The sequence below is a fragment of the Hypanus sabinus genome, unplaced genomic scaffold (assembly GCF_030144855.1).
Source record: "Hypanus sabinus isolate sHypSab1 unplaced genomic scaffold, sHypSab1.hap1 scaffold_336, whole genome shotgun sequence".
Classification (NCBI taxonomy): Eukaryota; Metazoa; Chordata; class Chondrichthyes; order Myliobatiformes; family Dasyatidae; genus Hypanus; species Hypanus sabinus.
The window spans coordinates 82,586-106,330 of record NW_026781240.1 but is presented as its reverse complement, the minus strand read 5'-3'; the positions used below and the strand labels follow the sequence as shown (position 1 = coordinate 106,330).

Sequence of the window (23,745 nt, the reverse complement as noted above, 5' to 3'; positions counted from 1 at the left end):
AGAGTGTGATACCAGATGGTTGCCTCTCTGACTGGAGGCCTGTGACTAGTGGTTGCCACAGGGATCAGTGCTGGATCTGTTGTTGTTTGTCATCTATATCAGTAATCTGGATGATAGTGTGGTTAACTGGATCAGCAAATTTGTGGATGACAACAAGACTGGGGGTTTAGCGGACTGCGAGAAGACTATCATGGCTTGCAGTGTGATCTGGACCAGGTGGGAAAATGGTTTGAAAAATGGAAAATGAAACTCAATGCAGACCAGTGTGAGTTGTTGCACTTTGGTATGACCTACCAAGGGAGGTCTTTCACAGTGACTGGTCAGGCACGGAGGAGTGTTGTGGAAGAAAGGGGCCTAGGAATACAAGTCCTTAATTCACTGAGAGCGGTACCACAGGTAGATAGGGATGGAAAAAATGATTGCAGCCCATTGCCCTTCATGAACCAAAGTACTGATAACAATAGATGGATGTTATGTTGACTTCTAGAAGATATTGGTGAGGCCTAATTTGGAGTATTGTGTGCAGTTTTGGTCACCTACCTACAGGAAAGATGTAAAAGAAGTTCAGAGATTTCAGAGAAAATTCACAAGGATGTTGCCATGTCTGGAGGATTTGGGTTATAAGGAAAGATTGAACAAATCAGGACTTTATACCTTGGAATGCAGAAGATTGAGGGGAGATTTGATTGTGATATGGAGGCACACATAGTGTTAATTTAAACAGGCTTTTTCCATGAAGATTGGGTGGGACAACAACCAGAGGCCATGGGTTAAGGGTGAAAGGTGAAATGTTAAGGGGAACATGAGGGGAAACTTCTTCACACAGATGTCATCTGGCTGTGGAATGAGCAGCCAGCACAAGTGGTGCATGCGAGCTCGACTTCAACATTTAAGAGGTTTGTGTTGGTACCTGGATGGTAGAGGTGTGGGAGTGGGCTGATTAAATAGTTCAGCACAAACTAGATGGCCCAAAGGGCCTGTTTCTATGTTGAAATTTTCTATGATTGTGACAAGAACCTGAAATAATACAAAAGTTCACTCTAACCCCTTTTGACAGCTGTGTGAACCAACCAGTCATTTCAGCAGGAGTTTTTTATGTGGTGTTAAAACTGTAACACTTTAAGTTAATAATACACAAAAGAAGATCCCAGCTGCAAGTCAAGAAAAACTAATTGTGTGAGAGTGTTTCAGTTACTGTGGGGCCAGGAACCCATGCAGCTCAGCATGAACAGGGAATAATACCAATGGAGAGAGTCAAGCTGAGCCAGGAGACGGCAGAAATGCCCCATTCTTATAGAGACAGGAAGAGCATCAGGGAATTGATGGTCATTCCAGATGCCAGCACTCTGCCCAGACAGGAGATGATTTCTCTGTCCAACTTTTGTTGAACCTCACTGTAACAGTGTGATACCAGATGAAACCTTGGCAACTCCAGTAATCTCATCTGAAATGTTGTCCTACACCCATTGATGGATTTTTAAAATCTTTTTACAGGTTAAAAGTGAGAAGGAATTTGTCTCCAGGAAGCTCAAACACGGCACACCAGTTTTGTTGTCTCTGTCTAGATATTTAAGAAGTGGAGCAAGGGATCCAATTGACCACCCTTCCTGCTCAGACTGTGGGGAGGGATTCACTCGGTCATTTGACCAACTGACACACCTGGAATTTACACAGGAGAAAGGCCTTTCACCTGCTCAGACAGTGGGAATGGATTCCCTCTGTCATCACAATTGAAGGTACATCAGCAAATTCACACTGGACAAGGCCATTCACCTGTTCTGTGTGTGAGAAGGGGTTCAGTTGGTCATCCTACCTGTGGACACACCAGTCAGTTCACACTGGGCAGAGGCTGGTCATCTGCTGAATTTCTGGGAAAGGATTCACTCAGTCATCTGACCTAATGGCTCACCAGCGGGTTCACACTGGGGAGAAGCCATTCACCTGCTCAGAGTGTGGGAAAGGATTTACACAGTCATCTACCCTACTGGTACATCAGCGAGTTCACACTGGGGAGAAGCCATTCTCCTGCTCAGAATGTGGGAAGGGATTCACTCAGTTATCTCACCTACAGAGTCACCAGCAAGTTCACACCAGGGAGAAAGCGTTCACCTGCTCAGAATGTGGGAAGAGATTCACTCACTCATCCACCCTACAGAGACACCAGCAAGTTCACACTGGGGTGAAGCCATTCACCTGCTCAGTCTGTGGGAAAGGATTCACTCAGTCATCTACCTTACTGGTACATCAGCAAGTTCACACTGGGGAGAAGCCTTTCACCTGCTCAGTCTGTGGGAAGAGATTCACTAATTTATCCAGCCTACAGAGACATCAGCGAGTTCACACTGGGGAGAAGCCATTCACCTGCTCAGTCTGTGGGAAGAGATTCACTAATTTATCCAGCCTACAGAAACATCAGCGAGTTCACACTGGGGAGAGGCCGTTTACCTGCTCAGAATGTGGGAAGAGATACGCTGACTCTTCCACCCTACAGAGTCATCAGCGAGTTCACACTGGGGAGAGGCCATTCATCTGCTCAGTCTGTGGGAAAGGATTCACTTGGTCATCTGATTTACGGAGTCATCAGCGAGTTCACACTGGGGAGAAGCCGTTCACCTGTTCAGAATGTGGGAAGAGATTCACTCATTCATCTCACCTACAGAGTCATCAGCGACTTCACACTGGGGAGAGGCCGTTCATCTGCTCAGTCTGTGGGAAGGGATTCACTCGGTTAGCTAACCTACAGAGACACCAGCGAGTTCACACTGGGGAGAGGCCTTTCACCTGCTCAGAATGTGGGAAGGGATTCACTCAGTTATCTCACCTACAGAGTCACCAGCAAGTTCACACCGGGGAGAAAGCGTTCACCTGTTCAGAATGTGGGAAGAGATTCACTCGCTCATCCACCCTACAGAGACACCAGCGAGTTCACACTGGAGAGAAGCCATTCACCTGCTCAGTCTGTGGGAAAGGATTCACTGAATCATCTACCCTACTGGTACATCAGCGAGTTCACACTGGGGAGAAGCCGTTCACCTGCTCAGTCTGTGGGAAGGGATTCACTCAGTCATCTACCCTACAGAGACACCAGCTAGTTCACACTAGGGAGAGGCCATTCACCTGCTGAGAATGTGGGAAAGGATTCACTCAGTCATCCCACCTACTGGCACACCTGTCAGTTCACAATGGCGAGTGGCAATTGTTATGAATTCCTAGGTTTTTTTGCTGTGGATTGTCATTTTAAGAGAGAGAGAGATTAAGAAGGCAAATGTGTCTGACTTGCAGCTTGTTTACATCGCTCGCAGCTTGTTTAGTTTTAACCGAGGACACAGACACTCAGAGTCAGACGGAGACGAAGGAAGGAAAATGGAAGAATCGAAACCAGGGAACTAGTGGCCAAGGGTGACTGTTTGGAACTTTCCTTTGACCACAAGGGTGGGCTAATTATTGATTCACCGTACATCAAAATTGTGGTTGTCACCTCATTTGATCCATAGAAGTGGATCTGATTTGGGGTATCCTGTGGAGACCACTTAAGTGTTAACCATTGCCTGGCTGTGGTGTGGTAATTCACTAAGACAATACCAATTATGAGAAGTCACTTCGGGTGATAATTAGTATGTGGATTTGGAAGGATGACAGATAAAATCTACAGTGACTGTTGGTCTCGTTTTACCACCATGGAACCTGTGGAATACGACATAATTGCCTTCTCTCAACATTTATCCTGGATTACAAATATCTCTCTCATCACCTATTCTGTGGTTGAACTGAACTTTCATACTTTCCCATCTCAAGACTCCATGCCTTGTTTCCCCCGAGCTCAATAGTTTGGGAGTTATATTTATACACATAACACTCAAGAGGAAATCTGCAGATGCTGGAAATTCAAACAACACACACAACATGCTGGTGGAACACAGCAGGCCAGGCAGTATCAATGAGGAGAAGAAATGTCAACGTTTCAGGCTGAGACCCTTCGTCAGGACTAACTGAAAATAAAAATACTAAGAGATTTGAAAGTAGTGGGGGGAGGGTGAAATGCGAAATGATAGGAGAAGACTGGAGGTGGTGGGATGAAGCTATTATCTGGAAAGGTGATCGGCGAAAGAGATACAGAGCTGGAGATGGGAAAGGATCATTGGACAGGAGGCTTCAGGAGAAAGAAAGGTGGGGGGGGGGGGAAGCACCAGAGAGACATGGAAAACAGGCAAACAATTAAATATGTCAGTGATGGGGTAAGAAGAGGAAGAGGGGCATTAACGGAAGCTAGAGAAGTCAATGTTCATCCCATCAGTTTGGAGGCTACCCAGCCAGTATATAAGGTGTTATCACTCCAAACTTAGTTTGGATTAATTTTGACAGTAGAGGAGGCCATGGATAGACATATCAGAATGGGAATGGGATATGGAATTAAAATGTGTGGCCACTGGGAGTAGTCTGTTGCTGCTGGTTCGTTTCTAAAGCGTTATGATTTGTAACAAAATGGGGCCTGCGTCTGGGATATGAACAAATTTAAGGATTGATTTAATATCGATTTCATTCAGGAAATCCCTTTTGATTTACTTGTGTGTGGAAAATCAGCAGCAATGGATGTTGATAGATATCTGGAAGTGTGAACCTCTCAGGCATTAGAGGACAGCAGAAGGATTGAGTTGTTGCATATTGCTAAAACGTTAATACTTGCTAAGGTGAAATTGACAATGAGGAGGGCACAGATGCAGAGGGTAACAGCTGAACATTATGTATCTGAGGTGTGTTTAAAGTGGAGGAGTTGGAGTTTCCTGAAAGTAAACATAGTGAACTTGAGCTCCAGGACAAGTTAGAAAAATAGAAGATGGAGACTCCGGAAAGGCAAAGGCTGTTTCAGGCTGGAGAGGCAGAAAAGCAGAAAGAAGATTCTCTTACAAAGTCTAATTAAGGGAAAGGCCTAGCAAGCCTATTCTGCTTTGACAGTTGCTGAAGCAGCTTATTATTTACTTATTTATGCTGACCCAATCATCGCCACTGGGCTATAAATGTGCCGGAGCCGTTTGTGGTTCAGTGCTTTGCTCAAGGACACACACGCTGCCTCGGCTGAGGCTCGAACTCATGACTTTCAGATCTCTAGTTCACCACCTTAACCACATGGTCACGCACCACACATTATGACATAGTGAAACAGGCTGTGCTCAAAGCTTATGAGTTGGTCCCAGAAGCAGACAGGCAAAAGTTTAGAAATTTGAATAAATCTGTGAACCAGACATACGGAATTTGCTTATGAGAAATTTGTGTGTTTTGACCGTTGGTGCACATCTGAACATGTGAATGATGATTTTAACAGCTTGAAAGAGTTGGTTTTAATTGAAGAATTCAGAAGGTGCGTCCCTGATGACATAAAAACGTATTTTGATGGAAATGATGCTGCCACTATGAAGGAATCTGCTGGATTAGCAGATCAGTTTGCTTTAACTCATAAAGTTATGTTTACCCTGAATAACAGCTTCCAAAAGGCACTTGTCAAGTTGTGGGTAAACCTAATGAGCTCGCCCCAGTGGCCTATACCTGCATTCGGTGAACCCTTTTCCAAAGTTATAGTGGATTGTGTTGGCCCATTACCAAAGACTAAAGCTAGCCATCAGTATCTGCTATCTATTATGTATACTGCATCCAGATTCCCAGAGGCAATACCTCTCAGAAATATTAAAGCTAAAACTGTGGCGAAGGCTCTTACCAAGATTTTCACATTATTCAATTTGCCTAAAGATATCCAGTCTGATCAAGGATGTAATTTTACATCTGGATTATTCCAGCAGGTAGTTTCTGAACTGGGAGCAAACCAAATTGCGTCATCTGCATACCATACAGAATCACAAGGGGCTTTAGGTAGATTTCATTCTACCCTCAAAACAATGATTAAGACATATTGTGTTGAAAATGGAAAAGACTGGGATGAAGGAATACATTTGCTTTTGTCCACAGAAATAGAGTCAGTACAGGAATCGCTGGGCTTTACTCCTTTTGAACTTGTATTTGGTCGCAGTGTGCCCTTTGACCTTGTTAAAGGAACAGTGGATTGATGGGGATGTACATGTTAACTCGTTAGACTATGTTTTGAAGTTCAAAAATAAACTACACCAAACCTGTAGTCTAGCGAGACAAAACTTAAAGATTTCTCAAAACAAAATGAAATGTTAGTTTGATAAGCAGGGTTGCGAAAGAAAATATCGGGTGGGGGATAAGGTGCTTGCCTTATGTTGATGAGTCCATTTCAGGTGAAATTCAATAGACCGTATGAAATAGTCTCTCAATTTAATGATGTGAATTATGTTATTACAACACAAGACCGAAGTAAACTAACACAGCTGGTACACATAAATATTGATAAAGCCTTATTTTGAGAATGAAACAATTGACTCGTCTGAGACTTTTCACAAGCCAAACATGGTCCCAGTTAGACTAATGAACTCGGTTTTTCCAGAAAACATTGATAACGAGTTGGCTCATCTGCAGCCAAAGCAACAACAGCTGAAGGAATTAATTCTGAAGTTTAAAGATTTATTTCCCGATGTTCCCAATCAAACCACGGTCGCAGTACATGATGTAGATGTTGGTCAAGGCAAACTGATTAAACAACACCAATATTGCATGAACGTAGAAAAGTGTGATTTGGCTGACCAGGGAATTGAGTATGTGCTGGAGAATGGTATTATCAGGCCTTCAAAATGAGATTGGAGTCATCCTGCATTATTGTGCACAAACCTGATGGTAGTGTTAGATTTTGCACTGATTATAGAAAGGTAAATGCAGTAACAAAAACAGATGCCTATCCTATCCCTAGAGTGGATTATTGCATCGATAAGGCTGGAAAAGCTAATTTCTTACAAAGATTGATCTGTTGACAGGGTATTGGTGTGTTCCATTGACGGAGAGACATAGAGAAATTTCTGCATTTGTGACACCATCTGGGTTGTATGAATACAATGTTTTGCGTTTTGGAAGGAAACATGCTCCAGGAACATCCCAGAGAATGACTGATTTTGTAATTCGAGGGTTAGAACACACAGATACCTATATTGATGAGTTAGTTACAGGGAGTGGCACTTGGGAAGAGCATATCTCTGCAGTAGAAAAGCTATTTGACAGGCTTTCCTAGGACAACCTTACAGTTAACTTGGCTAAGAGTGAATTTGGCCATGACACTGTGACCTGTCTTGGCTATGTTGTAGGTCAAAGCAAGTAGGCTCCTGTTCGGGCAAAAGTCCAGACAATTTCTCAAGTTCCTATTCTGACTGCTAAGAAGGTTCTCAGAAGGTTTCTGGGAATGGATGGATATTATCGTAAGTTCTGTAAGAACTCTGACCAATCTCCTGAAGAAGGGTGAAAAGTTTGTTTGGACCGAGCCTTGTCAGAAGGCATTTGATTGATTGTTATCAGTATTTCAGATTAGGCCAATCAATGTAGTGCTGACAGCAAATTTAAATAGCAGATTGGAGCTGTGGGTGGCAACACAAGTCATGGGTGCACAGAGAGTAAAGGAGGGGGTCAAAGAGACAACCCTGTGGGGTATGTGTGCTGAGGGTCAGAGAGACAGAGGAGATGGAGCCCACTCTTACCACCTGCCGGCGATCTGACAGGAAGTCCAGGATCCAGCTACACAAGGCAGGGTGAAGGCCGAGGTCTCTGAGCTCCTTGTCGATACTTCACGCCTTCGTATGGCTACTGCTCTGCCCATGACTGCAAGGAACTGCAGAGAACTTTGGAGAGCAGAGAACATCAGAGAAACAAGCCTCCCCTCCATGGATTCTTCCTACACTTGCCCTCCCTCGGAAAAGCAGGCCATGTACTCAAAGTACCTCACAACCTGGACATTCTTGCTGCAAACCCGCTCCCCCATCGGGGAAGAGATACAAAAGCCTTAAAGTGCGTAACTCCAGGCTGAAGGATGGCTTCCTGTCTGTGGTTATAAGCCAAATGAATAATAAAATAGACTCGTCCTCACAATGTAACTCGACGTGACCCTGCACCATATGTCTATCTGCACTGCTCTTTCTCTGCAGCCACAATGCTTTGTTACAGTGATTATTGCTTTGTCCTATATCAGCTCAATGTACTTTTGAAATGTATCCATCTGTGTGGATGGTACGTCAGGCAAGATTCTCACTGCAGCTCAGTACATGATGATAATAAACAAATTCCCCATTTTAATTGTGTGGAAATATTAGACAGACTGAGCTTCTGCTCTGGAACCACAGAAGGAAACTGACCTGTTGTCATTTCTGTGGAATGCAAATATATGGAAAAGGCTTCAATCTCACATTACGATCTGCGGTAACTGGGATCAGGTGACCGGTGGTGGGTCTCCCATATCAATATCAGAATCAGGTTTAATAGCACCGGCATGTGTCATGAAATTTGTTGTTGCTGCGGTAGTAGTAGGACCCTAATTCATAACAATATTTTTTTAACAATTGTGATTTTTAAAGAAGAATATATAAATTCTCACATAAGTGGGTCAGACACCCAGAAACATCGGCTGCACTTCAGCATCTCAAAACAGTGGAATGAAACATGCAGAAAGTATTGCAGAGAAAAAAAATACATTGTCCACCCACAACGAGAGGACGTGACAGATCCGGATCTCACTGACTTGTCTGAACGGGTGAAAGGTCAAGCTACACGGACACGTAGAGCAGAGACCCGCAGATGCTGCAGATCTGCAGAAAAACATGAATGGGAAACGGAATCAGGTGACGGGTGGAGGGTTTCCCACCTGAACCAGTGACTCTACTCCTCGCCCCTCACACGCTGCCCGACCCATCCACTGCATTCCCCACATTATTCCATATTTACCCCAGAGACATGATTATTATTTCACACCATATCTTCCCCGATCCCTTTTACGTTTCATTTAAATCAGTTCTGTGTTTATAAACACTAATTTCTATTCACATTCCTCCGGAGCCTTGCTGGACAGGAACACTGAAACATCAAGTGAGAAACAGCAGGAGGCCATTCAGCCCCTCTAACCATCAGCAAGATGGTGTCTGCTCTCCCATCTCAGCCGCATGTTTCTGCCCAGTCCTCATTTCCTCCATCCCTTCGGTCTCCACACATTTGCCGCCATCTGTGGAGGGGTTTTACAGACATTTACCACCGTCGGAATGGAGACATTTCCCCTCATTTCAGTCCTGGATAGTCCATTCCTGTTTCAGAGACTGGGATCCCTGGTTCAACCGGCAATGATGCTGTGCATTTCAATGCGTTCTCAGTCCTTGATTCTCCAAATGAACGGATTATCGCATTTGATATTTCTCCATATGATGACCACACCACTCTAGGGATCAGTCAGGTGAATTTTCATTGCACTCTCTATAGCAAATACCACCTCCCACCTCCCCCCTCACCTGGATCCACCTCTCTCTCCCCAGCTCTTGCCCCATCCCCAACCCTCACCTCTTCTCTCTGATTATTTCCCGTCCACACTTAGTCCAGAGGGAGGGTCTCAGCCCGAAATGTTGACGGTCCATTTCCCTCCACAGATGCTGCCCGACCCATTGAGTTCCTCCGGCAGTTTGTTCTTCGGTCTGTATAACCCGTGTTAGTATGGGGAGCGGGATTTTACACCATATTCCAGGTACAATCTCAACAAATCCCAAATAATTGTCACTTTGCCCGGACCATCGGCCCCGCTTGCAGTTCAACAGTCTGCTGGTGTTTGCCCCCAATGTGGTGAATCCCTCTGCTCGACACCACCGTGGGCTCAGACATTTCTACCGATTAGCCCCTCCTGTCCCCACTAGGACAAACATCCTGTCCGCCCCTCCCTCACCATTTTCATCCTTTCAATAAAATCCCCCCTCTCCCCGTGGAACTGGCATCAAACCGACGGGCCGAACGGTCTCCTCCTACTTCGAGGCGATACATCAGACTCCGGCCGCAGGAGACGCTTCACAAACGCCCCAACTTCCCTCGGAGGGAAATGAAAATAAATCAGAGAGCGGACATTTACTTTGAGGTTTTCTCCGCTCTGAGGAGGCGGTCGGCGCTCGAGCGGGAGACGGACTCAGAGGGGTAACGCCCACTCGGCTTGTCCGCCTCCGCGACTGGGTATAATCAGTGATTGACATCGCTTCGCACGAATTGGCATAGCACAGATCCTGAATCCTGCGTTGACAGCGGTGGGGGGGGGGGGGGGGAGGAAATTGTCTGGTCACGTGATCATTAGCCCAGCTGTTAAACCGATAAAGGTCGAGCACGGCAGCGCGTGTGTGACGTCAGGCGCGTGGGGTGAGAAGCTGTATGATGTCACCTGTGGGAGAGCGCTCGCATTCAAAAGCACATTGACGGACTTTTCAGTGGGACAACAACAACATTAATGACGGGTTTCATCACTGAATCCAGGGTTGTGGGATGTAAAGTCCCCTGTTATGTGTCCGGCTGTGCCGTGTTGTTGGTGGAGTGGGCAGCGTGGTGTTTGTCTCGATTCGGGTCACAACACCAGAATTGCCAGCGGGGTCCACACACAGTGTATTAGTCAACAGAAAACCTCTCGTCCCTGCAGTCTTTGTCTCCTGGTAAACTCAACATCCTGACAGTGTGGGCCAAAGATATCCCTTCCTCTCAGAGTCAGGGGATCATTCAGACAGCTGATTGCTGAGAGGAATTATATTTATTGGTCATTAAAGTTCACCCAAATTCGTTTGGACGGATTTGATGTGGAGTTCGGGGTGTCACAGTGAAAGGGCCGGACGGCCGAACTCTCTCCGTTGTCCAAACATCCTTCCAGGTGAGGCGACACTTCACCTGTGAATCTTCCGGGGTCGCCTGTTGTGTCCGCTGCTCCCGATGCGGCCGCCTCCACACTGGTGACACCGGCTCCTCCGCAGTTGTGCCGGGTAGGAGTGTTTATTTTCGGGGGTGTTGATGTTATTGTTCCCTTTTGTACGGGAGGGGTGGGTTTTGGGGTTTGATGATCGGGATGCCGTTAGTTTTTATGCGGGGATTGGGGTGGAAATTTCATTTTTCACTGTGAACGACATTTGTTTCGTGGCTCTCTGGAGAAGTAAAAAATTCAGAGTTGTTTAAGGATACCTGCTTTGCTAATAAATTAACCTTTGAACTATCCGCTCCGAGCGGGGCTTCCCGGTGTCCAAACATGTTAATTCCCATTCCCATTCCCATTCCCGTTCCGACGTGTGAAATATCGCCTCCTCTTGTGCCAAGATGAGGCCACCCTCAGGGTCCAGGATCAGTCCCTATATTCTATCCGAGTATCCCCCCCCCCTCCACCCGCCAACCCGTTTGCACTGCATGGACCTCCGGCCACCGGCGGCGATGTGCAGACCTCTGCATCTCCCATTCGGGCGGCGATAATTATGGGCTGATCCCGAGATTGTGTAAATCGAGGCCGGTTGCATTGAGAAAGGACCGGGCCTGAGCTCTGCCGGACGGCTGGAGCAGTGGTGCAGTGCCATTTAATACTTACTTTAATAATATGACGAAGTATTGCATGGTTGCGCTCACTAATTATCATAAAATATAATTATCAAGCAGGTAAAGTAACGTTTTTGCTTAGAAGCCATAGGGTTGCTAGTGAGAAAATTTTACTTTTCTTTCGGCGAGTTCACTGTCAATGCATCGGATGACAGTATTGATGGCCCGCTGGGGAAATTTACAAATGAATTCCAATATTGAAAGGACTGGATAGAGAGGTCGTGGAGAGCTATACTATCTGGTTATCAGATTATTATTATACAACTTAAATATACAATCGGTAGGCTTGTTCCCCAGCTTGGGATTCTAAATTGGAGAATGGTGCTTTATTCACAAAATTGTCACAGTCCACAGTGACTGTGCACGGATCCCAGCAAAGGAACCCGCCACTGCAGCCCCATAGTGCACTCTGTACTGATTGCAAAGCTACGAAATTGCATGTGAATAGCCTCCCCTCCCCCAACTCCACTCTTTCTGCCTCACCAGCAGATTGGGGCATCTCACATCTCGCTGCCTCCGCCAGGACATTAAACTGTGAACAACTGTGGTCAGGGACTGATCTCTGGGGTACTCCAAACGCTACCTCCTTCCAGTCTGAAAACGACCCACTCATCCAGACACACACTACCGGCAGTTTATCATCTCCAACGAAAAAGCCTAATCACCTACTCCTGAGGTACAATACCATTGCTGACTCTGAGTTTACCACCGTCAAATGCCGGGATGGACATAATAATCAGAAAGTCTCTCGTCGCAGCCGCGTAAATAAAATGTGATCTCAGTACAATGTAGACTAGAGAGGCCACTCAGTCTATCTGGTCCCTGCCCAGTTTTCTGTTCCATATCAGTATTTTAAAACTTATCTCTCACTCTCCCTGTTGCAACTTGTCACCACTCTGTGGGAGAAGAGATTTCCCTTGAATTTCTTAGAATCTGAGAAATCTGCAGCAAATTACAGACCCTTCGGCCCACAATGTTGTTCTGACCATGTAACCTACTCTAGAAAATGCCTAGAATTACCCTACCACAGAACCCTCTATTTTCCTAAGCTCCATGTACCTCTCTAAGATTCTCTTAAAAGACTCTATTGTACCCGTCTCTACCACCATCGCTGGCAGTGCAGCCCACTGACTTTTCACACGATCAAAACCTCTCATCATCTGATACACCTGCATGAATTTCCCCAGGCTAATTAACACGATGAGCTCGCTGAGTATTTCCCCAGGGCTCTGGACTAAGATGGTTAAACTCCTTTTTCCCTGCTCTTTTCAAATTTTGTGTCATTTCCACTAATTTCAGAGGACTGTGCCTCAGACAACCGGGTTGTTGCAATGCGCCACTAAAGCCTGACAGCAGAATGGCGAGTGAATCTTCGATGGAGCAGAGTCAGAAACCAAAGAGTTTCCAGCTCCAATCAGGGCTCTGGGGCTCCGGAAAGAGATGGGATCTGGAGGTTACGAGCAGGAGGAGGAAGAGGAACCAGACTAGCAAGATGTGGCTATGAATGAAAGATGAGAAACATTTGGAAACTGGTCAATTGAAAAACAAAATGGTTAATTTCTACAAAACATTGCAGGTAATCAGCAAATGTGGAGAGGAATAAATGGGCAGCATTTATTCCGAGCCCCTTCAGCATGTCCAGACTGTGTACTCCTCTGCTTAGTTGCTGCCTGAACTGCAGTGCTCCTTCAGCATTTTGTGTGCGTGCGACTTTGTATTTCCAGCAACTGCAGAATCACTTTTGTTTCAGATCTGCATTTGTAAGAGGATTGCACTTTGGCATTAGATACACAAAATGCCTGTTGATATTTAGTGTATCGTTTATGGGAGCCGCTTTCTGCATTAAGAAAGCTGCTGAGTTTTCTACACACAAAAAAAACCTGTGATATGGACATGGAACCTGTGCTTGCAGAAATGTTTAATAGCACCATGGTTACCCATAAAGCCGCGCGAATAAAATTCCGCTGTCGTTTGAAGCAGCGATCAAATACGCAGGCGCAGGGTTGCTGCCGTCTCCGATAACTACGCATGCGTGCAGTATACAAAAATGTCGGGCGGAGCGGCAAGTTAAGGGCTTTTCTGACTCTAATTGAGTGACAATTGCTGTGAGAACTGTGGCCCGTAAACTCGGCACAGGCAGGTCTTTTTCCTCTCTCTCAGCCCCACGATCCGTACACGGGCCCCGGGGAGCTTCCGGCTAATCAGGGAACGGGAGCAGATAGATCTTACAGACAGAGCTGAGCTCTAGCTAACTGAATGCAAGGATTAGAAACTCGGAAAAAGAGAACAAAATCTTTCTATCAGCTGTTAAGAAAATCACCTTTGCTCTATCTCCAACCGCAGCAGGAGAAAATCTGCAGCTGCTTTAAATCCAAGCAACAGACACAAAATGCCGGCGGGACTCAGCATTAGTACTCTTTCCCATAGATGCTGCCCGGCCTGCTGAGTTCCTCCAGCATTTATTGTGTGTTGCTTGCTCCGCCTGCTCTTGCTCTGGACTTTTCTACCCGTGAGAACATGTTCTGCCAATTCTCTCTGGGCACATAACGATATCAAACACCTTTGCCCTGGGCAACAAGTAGCTTTCACATCACAAATGTGGCAGACTCCAGTGAGACAGACTGCTGCCCTTCCCTTCATATTCATTGGCATTGTCGTCACTGAGTACATCACCGTCCGTCACTTGAGGGAGGTTTCAGGGGAAATATTTATGTACAATACAGAAACTGGTGTTACCTGTGTGCATTGTGGTGATGCAAAAGTTGCTGGAGAATTTGCAAGTAGGAAGAAGAGTGATATTTGGAAGTCCAACTTTTTGAAGCACCATTCAGGAAGAAAATTGCATACAGTGATATGCAAAAGTTTGGGCAGCCTGCATGGTCAGTATTTAGTAACAACCCCTTTGGCAAGTAACACAGCTTCTAAAGGCTTTCTGCAGCCAGCTAAGAGTCCTTCAATTCTTGTTTGGGGATTTTTGCCCATTCTTCCTTGCAAAAGGCTTCTAGTTCTATGAGATTCTTGGGCCGTCTTGCATGCACTGCTCTTTTGCGGTCTATCCAGAGATTTTCGTTGATGTTTAGGTCGGGGGACTGTGATGGCCATGGCAAGACCTTCAGCTTCCGCTTCCTGAGGGAGTCCATTGTGGATTTTGAGGTCTGTTTATGATCATTATCCTGTTGTAGAAGCCATCCTCTTTTCATCTTCAGCTTTTTTACAGATGGTGTGATGTTTGCTTCAAGAACTTGCTGGTATTGAATTGAATTAATTTTTCCCTCTACCAGTGAAGCGTTCCCCGTGCCACTGGCTGCAACACAAACCCAAAGCATGGTCGACCCATCCCCATGGTTAACAGTTAGAGGGGTGTTCTTTTCATGATATTCTGCACCTTTTTTTTCTCCAAACATACCTCTGCTCATTGTGGCCAAAAAGTTCTTTTTTTATATTCATCAGTCCACAGGACTTGTTTCCAAAATGCATAAGGCTTGTTTACACAAAATGCTGGTGGAACGCAGCAGGCCAGCCAGCATCTATAGGGAAAAGCACTGTCGATGTTTCAGGCCGACACCCTTCATCGTTTCGCTTGTTTAGATGTTCTTTTGCAAACTTCTGACGCTGAATTTTGTGGCAAGGGCACAGGAAAGGTTTTCTTCTGATGACTCTTCCATGAAGGTCATATTTGTACAGGTGTCCCTGCACAATAGAACAGAGCACCACCACTTCAGAGTCTGCTGAATATTACTGAAGGTCTTTTGCAGTCAAACAGGGGTTTTGATTTCCCTTTCTAGCAATCCTACAAGCAGTTCTCGCAGAAGGATTTCTCGGTCTTCTGGACCTCAACTTGACCTCCACTGCACCTGTTAACTGCCATTACTTAACGACATCATGAACTGAGGTAATGGCTACCTGAAAATGCTTTGCTATCTTCTTATAGTCTTCTTCTGCATCATGTATTTTAATTTTCAGAGTGCTAGGCAGGGGCTTAGAGGAGTCCGTGGCTGCTGATTGTTGGGACAAGTTTTGTGGAGTCAGGGTATTTATAAAGCTTTGAAATTTGCAACACCTGGCTTTTTCTGATGAAGATTGTGAACAATCCATAGCCCTAACAAGCTAATTAAGGTCTGAGACCTCGGTAAAAATTATCTGACAGCTCAAATCTCTTGGGGTTCCCAAACTTTTGCATGGTGCTCTTTTCCTTTTTTTCCACTCTGAAATTGTAAAAACAAAAATAATACACTAAGCTTGCTTAATATGTTGAAAAGAATGTTTCATCTTTAACTTTATGACTTTTGGAGATCAGTTCATCTTCCACTCAGTTAACTAGTCAGAATAACAGAAATTTTGACCGGGGTGCCCAAACTTTTGCCTACCAATGTATATATGGTGTGCAAAAGCACTGGCGAGAAAATCCTTCAGTACTGCTACAGGCCTGTTGCATTGGCTGTGTGAGAGTGAGGATGAAGTCAGTGAAACCCAGAGGAGATCAAAGTGCTTGTTGACAGTGACTTGCTAGCTGTAGAAATGAATATCTCTCTATATAAAATTCAGGGTGCACGTGTTGTTGTCACTGGGCAAAAATTTGCACAGCACAAGGTTTTTGTGAACACTGGTGATTACAAATTGGAGGAGATACTGGTGGGAAGGTGGGGAGACCTCCAGTGTCCCTGATACCCTCACCTACAAGATGTGCATCCAGCTACAGCTTGTAACCCTGCACATTAAGAAGCTGGAACTTGAAATGGATGAATTCTGGATCAGCCGGGAGTGGGAGGGGCTGATAGAAATGACAGAAAGAGAGGTGTGCCTCATCGAGGTGCAGGACACAGGAAACTGATTGAGAGTCAGAAAGGGGAATGAGGTTAAACAGCCATCGTAGAATACTCCTGTGGCCATTCCCCACAACAACAGGTGGACCACTTTCGAAACTGTTGGGGGAGGGATTATCTGGCAGAGGTAAGTCAAAGGTGTGATAGGGGATTCGATAGTTAGGGGAACAGAACTAGAAGGGGACTAATCTCCTAGTAGTAAAGCTTGCAAGTGCTAGTGGGGTATTTAAAGTTGCAGGCAGGGAGGGAGCCAGAATGACAGAACAGATAATGGAGGGGGTGAATCGAATTGAATTGACTTTAATACTTATATCCTTCATATACATGAGCTGTAGAAATATTTACATTATGTCTCTGTCTAAATGTGCAATGTGCAATTTATAGTAATTTATAATTAACAGTATGTACAACAGGACAGTCAACATAACAGAGAAATACATTTGTATCTGCATGAATTAATAAGTCTGATGACTTGGTGGAAGAAGCTGTCCCAGAGCCTGTTGGTCCTGGCTTTTATACTGCGGTACCATTTCCCAGATGGTAGCAGCTGGAGCAGTTGGTGGTTGGGCTGACTGGGATCCCCAATGACCCTTCAGGTCCTCTTTACAGCCCTGAATAGTGGGAAGTTCACATCTACAGATGTGCTGGGCTGTCCGCACCACTCTTTGCAGAGTTGTGCAATTGAGGGAAGTACAGTCCCCATACCAGGCAGTGACACTGCCAGACACAATGCTCTCAGTTGTGACCCTGTAAAAGTTCTTAGGATTTAGGTCCCCAATTCAAACTTTTCAATGTTCTGAGGTGAAAGAAGCACTGTTGTGTTTTTTTCACCACACAACCAGTATGGATGGACCATGTATTATGATATTGTAGCCATTGCTGGGACTTGGTTCCAGCCAACAGTCTGAGGGATATGGAGGAACAAATCTTTCTCCAGTGATCACAGACCATGCCAAGAAACAAAGCTTGATATATTAAGTGATTTTAATTTTCCATCTATTGACTGAGACTCCCATACCATAAAAAGACTGTTGGGGTAGAGTTTGTCAAATGTGCCCTTAATCGGGATGTAGAATTCCCAATGTAGAAGTTGCATGTGCAATTACTTGTGCAATAAGCTATTAGGAAATGATCCGGGGCTGTTGACAGAAATTAGTGATCATAATGCCTTGAAATTCAAAGTAAATATGGAAAAAGCGAGGTCTGGACCACGGGTTGAGATTCTAAATTGGAGAGAGGTCAATTTTGATGGCGTCAGAAAAGATCTGCCAAGTGTGGATTGGGACAAGCTGTTTTCTGGCAAATTATGATAATTTTCTAATTTATAATTTTACTAATTCGATAATTTATGATAAATACCATAATTAGTTGGTGAGTGGGAGTTCTTCAGAAGTGAAATTTTGATGATGTAGAGTTTGTAGGTGCCTGCAAAAGTAAAAGTTGAAAGATAACTGGTGCAGGGAACCTTGGTTTTCAAGAGATATCGAGGCCCTGGGTATTTTGTTCCTCTCAATGCTTCAGACTGTTGGGTGCTGCAATATCATAATTCCACACCGTGAGCTCATCCGACAATTTTTTCAGTTGTCTTCTCTTGGTTTCTAAAAGCTTCCCAATAGTTTCTGCTCTTTTGTTTGCCCTCTCTTTGGCTTTTATATTGGCTTTGGCTTCTCATTTCAGCCACGGTTGTGTCCTCCTGCCTTTCCAATGCTTCCAGTTCTTTGGGATATATCTACCATGCACCTCCTGAGTTGCTCCCAGAAACTCCAGCCATTGCTGCTCCGTCGTCACTCCTACCAGATTCCCCTTCCAGTCAGGTTTGGCCAGCTTCTCTGTCACAGAAACATGGAGAAGCTCAGAACAGAAACATGCCCTCTCTGTACGATCAGAATGGTAATCTATACGGGAGACAAAATAGATGGGGGAGGCTTTAAATAGTAGTTTAGCATCTGTATTTGCTCAGGAGATGGACACAGGTGAGGCAAGGCAGCATCAACTTCATGGATCCTGTACAGATTACAGAGGTGGATGGGTTTGCTGTCTTGAGGCAAATTAGTGTGGATCAATCCCCAGGGCCTGACAAGTTGTTCACAGGGACCCTGCGGAAGACAAGTGCAGAAGTTATCGGGGCCCAAGCACAAATATTTAAATCATCCTTAGCGACAGGTGAGGTACTGGAGGATTGGAGGACAGACAATGTTGTTCCACTGTTTGAGAGGGGCTCTAAGGAGAAACGAGAAAATGTTACATTTGTGAGCTTGAGATCAGTAGTGGGAAATTTATGAGAACATGTGCAGGAACCGGATTTATAAGTATTTGGATAGGTGTGCACTGATTAAGGATAGACAGCATGGCTTTGTGAATGGTAGGTCATGTCTAACCAGTCTTATAGAGTCTCTCGAGGAAGTTATCAGGAAAGTGAAGACAAGGCAGTGGATGTTGTCTACATGGACGTTAGCAAGGCACTTGACAAAGTCTCAGATGGGAGTTTAGTCAAGAAGGTTCAGTCATTCAGCATTCAAGATGAGACAGTAAATCGGATGAGACACTGTCTTTGGGAGAAGCCAGAGTGTGATAGCAGTTGGTTGCCTCTCTGACCGGAGGCCTGTGACTAGTAGTGAGCCACAGGGATCAGTGCTGGATCTGTTGTTGTTTGTCATCTGTATCAGTAATCTGGATAATAAGATGGTTAGGGATCAGCAAATTTTTGGATGAAACCGAGTCTGGGGATTCAGCGGACTGTGAGAAGACTATCATGGCTTGCAGTGCGAACTGGACCAGGTGGAAATATGGCTTGCGAAATGGAAAATGGAATTCAATGCAGACAAGTGCGAGCTGTTGCATGTTGGTAGGACCTACCAGGGTGGGTCTTACACAGTGACTGATCGGACATGGAGGAGTGTTGTTGAGGAATGGGATCTGGGAATACAGGTCTATATTTCACTAAAACTGGTGACACAGTTCGATAGGGACGGAAAGAAGGATTTTGGCACATAGTCCTTCATAAACCGAAGTACTGAATGGTATGTTATGTTGACTTTGTACAAGACATTGGTGAGGCCTAATTTGGAGTATTGAGTGCAGTTTTAGTCAGCAACCTACAGTAAAGATGTCAAGACTTTGAAAGAGTTCAGAGAAAGTTCACAAGGATGTTGTCAGGTCTGGAGGACTTGGGTTATAAGGAGAGATTGAAAAGGCCAGGACATTATTCCTTGGAATGTAGAAGATTGAGGGGAGATTTGATGGAGTTATACGACAATTTAGAGGTTTATGGATAGGGTAAAAGCAAGCTGGCTTTTACCACTGAGATGGGGTGAGACTACAACCAGAGGCCATGGGTTAAGGGTGAAAGGTGAAATGTTAAGGGCCACATGAGGGGAAAATTCTGCCGGGTGAGTTTCCAAAGAGATCACCAGCTCGTAACCCAGCACGGATGGAAAGCGTGCAGGGGAGCCGGCTGGATTCGAACTCAGGACCTTTCGTCCCGAAGTCTGGCACTGATGCCACTATGCCACCAGCCAGGTCAGGAGATATTTTTTATGGCATTGAAACGTGGCATTTTAAATTAACATTACATAAAGGAAAACCCCAGCTGCACATCAACAAAGGCTATTTGTGTGAGAGGGTTTAGTTACCGTGGGGCCAGACACCCTTTCAGCTCAGTGGGAAGAGGGACTAATTCAAATGGACAGAGTCAAACAGAGCCAAGTCACAGATTGGAGATGGCATAAGTGCCCCATTCTTATAGACCATCAGAGAGTTTGAGGGTCGTTCCAGATACCAGTACTGTGCCCAGTTAGGTGATTTTGCTCTCCAACTTTTGTTGAACTTCACTGTAACAGTGTGATGTCGGATCACACCTTGTCAACTCAAGTGATCTCAAATGTTGTCCTTCACCCACTGATGGATTTTTAAATCTTTTTACAGATTAATATCGCCAAGGAATTTGTCTATGGGAATTGAAACACAACACACCAGTTGTGCTGTCTCTGACTAGATATTTAAGGAGCAAGGGATTCAATCAGCCATCCTTCCTGTTCAGACTGTGCGGAGGGATTCACTCGGTCATCTGACCAACTGGCACGTCCGTCATTTTACACAGGGGAGAGGCCGTTCATCTGCTCAGACTGTGGGAAGGGATTCAGTCGGTCACCCCACCTGTGGGCACACCAGTCAGTTCACACTGGGCAGAGGCTGGTCATCTGCTGAATTTGTGGGGAAGGATTCACTCGGTTATCTGATCTAATGGCTCACCAGCGAGTTCTCACTGAGGAGCGACCGTTCACCTGCTCGGACTGTGGGAAGGGATTCACTCGGACATTTCACCTACTGAGACACCAGTCAGTTCACAATCAGGAGAGGCAATTCACCTGCTCAGACTGTGGGAAGAGATTCACTCAGTCATCTCACCTCCTGGCACACCAACGTGTTCACACAGGAGAGAGGCCATTCACCTGCTCAGACTGTGAGAAGGGATTCACTCGATCATCTCACCTACTGGTTCACCAACGTGTTCACACTAGAGAGAGGCCATTCACCTGCCCAGACTGTGGGAAGGGATTCAGTCAGTTATCTGTACTGAAGGTACATCAGCGAGTTCACACTGGAGAGAGGCCATTCAACTGCTCAGACTGTGGGAAGGGATTTACTCAATCATTTCACCTACTGAGACACCAGTCAGTTCACACTGGGAAGAAGCCATTCACCTGCTCGGATTGTGGGAAGAGATTTACTCAGTTATACAACCTACAGAGTCACCAGCGAGTTCACACTGGGGAGAAGCCATTCACCTGCTCAGACTGTGGGAAAAGATTCACTTCGTCATCTCAACTGAAGGTACATCAGCGAGTTCATACTGGGGAGAGGCCGTTCACCTGCTCAGACTGTGGGAAGGGATTCACTCGGTCATTTGAACTGAAGGTACATTGGCGAGTTCACACTGGGGTGTGGCTGTTCACCTGCTCAGACTGTGAGAAGGGATTCACTCAGTCATCCAACCTACAGAGTCACCAACACGTTCACACTGGGGAGAGGCCATTCACCTGCTCAGACTGTGGCAAGGGATTCAGTAGTTCATCCACCCTACAGAGACATCTGCGAGTTCACACTGGGGAGAAGCCATTCACCTGCTCGAAGTGTGGGAAGGGATTCACACAATTATCTGATCTACAAAATCACCAGCGAGTTCACACTGGGGAGAGGCCGTTCACCTGCTCAGAATGTGGCAAAGGATTCACTCAGTCATCTAATCTACTGAGACACCAGCGAGTTCACAATGGGTAGAGGCCATTCACCTGCTCAGTCTTTGGGAAGAGATTCTCTCGGCCACCTCCACCAAATGTGCATCATTGTCAAGTCAAACTTGAGTTTCAGGAAGGTATTAAGGAAGAGCAAGACTGCACTGGCAGAGAGGACGGAACCTACTGCCTGAGGGCGGTTTCTGCCCAGAACATTTGGGCGGACCCCGCAGCGTCACAGTGGCAGTCCAAGAGCAGCATAACATCGGCAGCCAGGAGTAGCGTCACAACCCGCGGTAAGATGCCGAACTTTAAATAATTGTTGAGACTGTTTCAGGGAAAGGAGCACTGCTGTCACTGCGTTTGGGTTAACTCCGCCATCGGGTCATCGCACGCAGGCACTTCTTGAAAACGATGCGAGGCTTAAGAAGAGCTTGTGAACCTTCGAGAGAGTTCACCCAGTTTGGAACCATAACGGTCCAGTAGAGAAACGGAGGTGCAGGTCCAAAATCGTCTCCGAAGTCCAACAGGCAGCCAGTTTTTCACCTAATCCTAATGTTACTACCACTGCCTTATGACTATCCTTGACTAGACTAATGACTGACTTACCGCTGATTATTTATGACTACTGACTAATAATTACCAACTGCCACACTTGCGAAAATAAAAATAAAAAAGGAAAAAGAAAGGAAAAGGTCATTGAGTGGAATCCGGTTAAAACCTTCGGGTAGGCGTATTCAGTCCCTTTCAAGTGGGGAAGCTGCACATGGAGCAAGAACTCCGACTTGACAGTGAAAAACTGGTTGACAGTGAAAATACTGCTTAACAGCACTGTTTGACCAGGAAACAGAAATCTGGGAGCTTTGAACTGGACCAGCAAGAGCAATAACCTGGAGTCCTGAAAAAGGAAGGAAATCAAGTTCAGATAAAACAACATCAAAGCATCACTAAAAAGTTGTACTCTCACCTGTGAACAGCCAGCAGATGGAATCAAACATGGCTGATCAAACTATTGGGAAATCAGTTGAGCAGCTCAAGCTAGAGAGAATGACATCAAAAAGATTGTTTTCTTGTTTGGCCAGCAGCATTACCAGGACCTATGAAGACATGTCTGAAGAGGAGCTCAGAGTGAGTTTCAATAAACTCACAATAGAAGCCGAGAAAGTCATGAAAGCCAATGATGATGCGGAGGCCGGACTCACTGCAGAACGGGAGGCGGTGCTGAACACATAGAAAGTAGCTGTGTTAACTGAACAGCAAAAAGCTGACCTGGCAAAGACGGCAAATGAGTGTGAGTTGAAACTGAAGGAAATCAGAATCCGGGAGACTCTTTGGACCAACTTTGGAAATGTTGAGTTGCTCACCGTACTACAAGCAGCAGAGGATGAATGTGAAGACGTCACTGCTGTACAACCCGATGGCCACCAGGAGGCGTATGGCTTCATGCTTAACCATCTGCAAGGACTGGTAAAGACAGTGAAGAAGGTGGGAACGATGGAACCGGCCAGGGGATCGGAAGCACCTTCAGAGTCGCCTAAAGGGGCTCGAACTCCAAATCCCCAAGCTGGTTTCCAAGAAGGCCCACTTCATACAGGCAAGGAGAAAGGAGGATGCTGAAAGACTAACACTGACGGCATTGGGCTTTTCCTCCAATTTTCCCACGCCAGCCATCAGACTGAAACCGACGGCCCTTCCCAAGTTTACTGGCAGCACACGTGATTTTCACAGGTGGAGAAAGGACTGGGAAGCACTCCAGAGGCAGCGAGAGCCGACCGGTTCAAGAGAGGTGAAAAAGATTCAACTGCTGGACAGTCTTGACGACAAAGTCAGAAGAGACCTTCGCCTCAAAACTTATAAAACTGCAGAAGTCATCTTCTGTGTTCTAGAAAACCGCTATGGAAATGGAGTGTGGAAATCGGAAGTGGGATAGTATTGTTACAGAATGCGAGCTAAAATGCGGGGGTTGTGGCTGCGGAAACTGCCAGCCAGGCGGCAAAGGAATGACTCTTGCTGAAGAGAGGGAACTTGTATACAAATTCATATACAAAAAAAAATCAAAGCAATAGTGATAAGGGAGAAAGAAAGGCATGAATATTGACTTCTCTAACTTCCATTAATGCCCCTCCTCCCCTTCTTACCCCATCCCTGACATGCTTAGTTGCCCATCACTCCACTTGTTCTCCATCTCCCTCTCGTGCTCCCCTCCACCTTTCTTC

General features: G+C 45.6%; 3 protein-coding genes across 5 annotated transcripts in view; 1 reads left to right on the top strand and 2 right to left on the bottom strand.

The window, feature by feature from the left end:
* The window catches only part of LOC132388497 (zinc finger protein 229-like), a 142,483-nt gene that overhangs the window by 51,274 nt on the left and 67,464 nt on the right, over positions 1-23,745 (bottom strand). The window lies entirely within an intron of this gene.
* On the top strand, positions 1,095-23,635 carry LOC132388504 (zinc finger protein 850-like). The gene is made up of 2 exons (XM_059960871.1): positions 1,095-3,027; positions 20,654-23,635. The coding sequence occupies exons 1-2, from the start codon at positions 1,901-1,903 to the stop codon at positions 21,573-21,575; spliced, it is 2,049 nt and encodes a 682-aa protein (XP_059816854.1). The 5' UTR covers positions 1,095-1,900; the 3' UTR covers positions 21,576-23,635.
* LOC132388500 (zinc finger protein 239-like) overlaps positions 15,697-23,745 on the bottom strand; it is a 26,807-nt gene continuing 18,758 nt past the window's right edge. For both annotated transcript variants that reach the window (XM_059960863.1, XM_059960864.1), the window contains one exon: positions 15,697-18,124. The gene's annotated coding sequence lies outside the window, so the exon portion shown is untranslated. The remainder of the gene's footprint in view (positions 18,125-23,745) is intronic.

Bases quoted from the DNA above. Each gene is read 5' to 3' on its own strand.
- LOC132388504 (XM_059960871.1), top strand. From the start codon at position 1,901: ATGGCTCACCAGCGGGTTCACACTGGGGAGAAGCCATTCACCTGCTCA. The intron at 3,028-20,653 runs GTTCACCTGCTC...CAATCAGGAGAG, and splicing joins GTTCACACTGGGGAGAAGCC to GCAATTCACCTGCTCAGACT.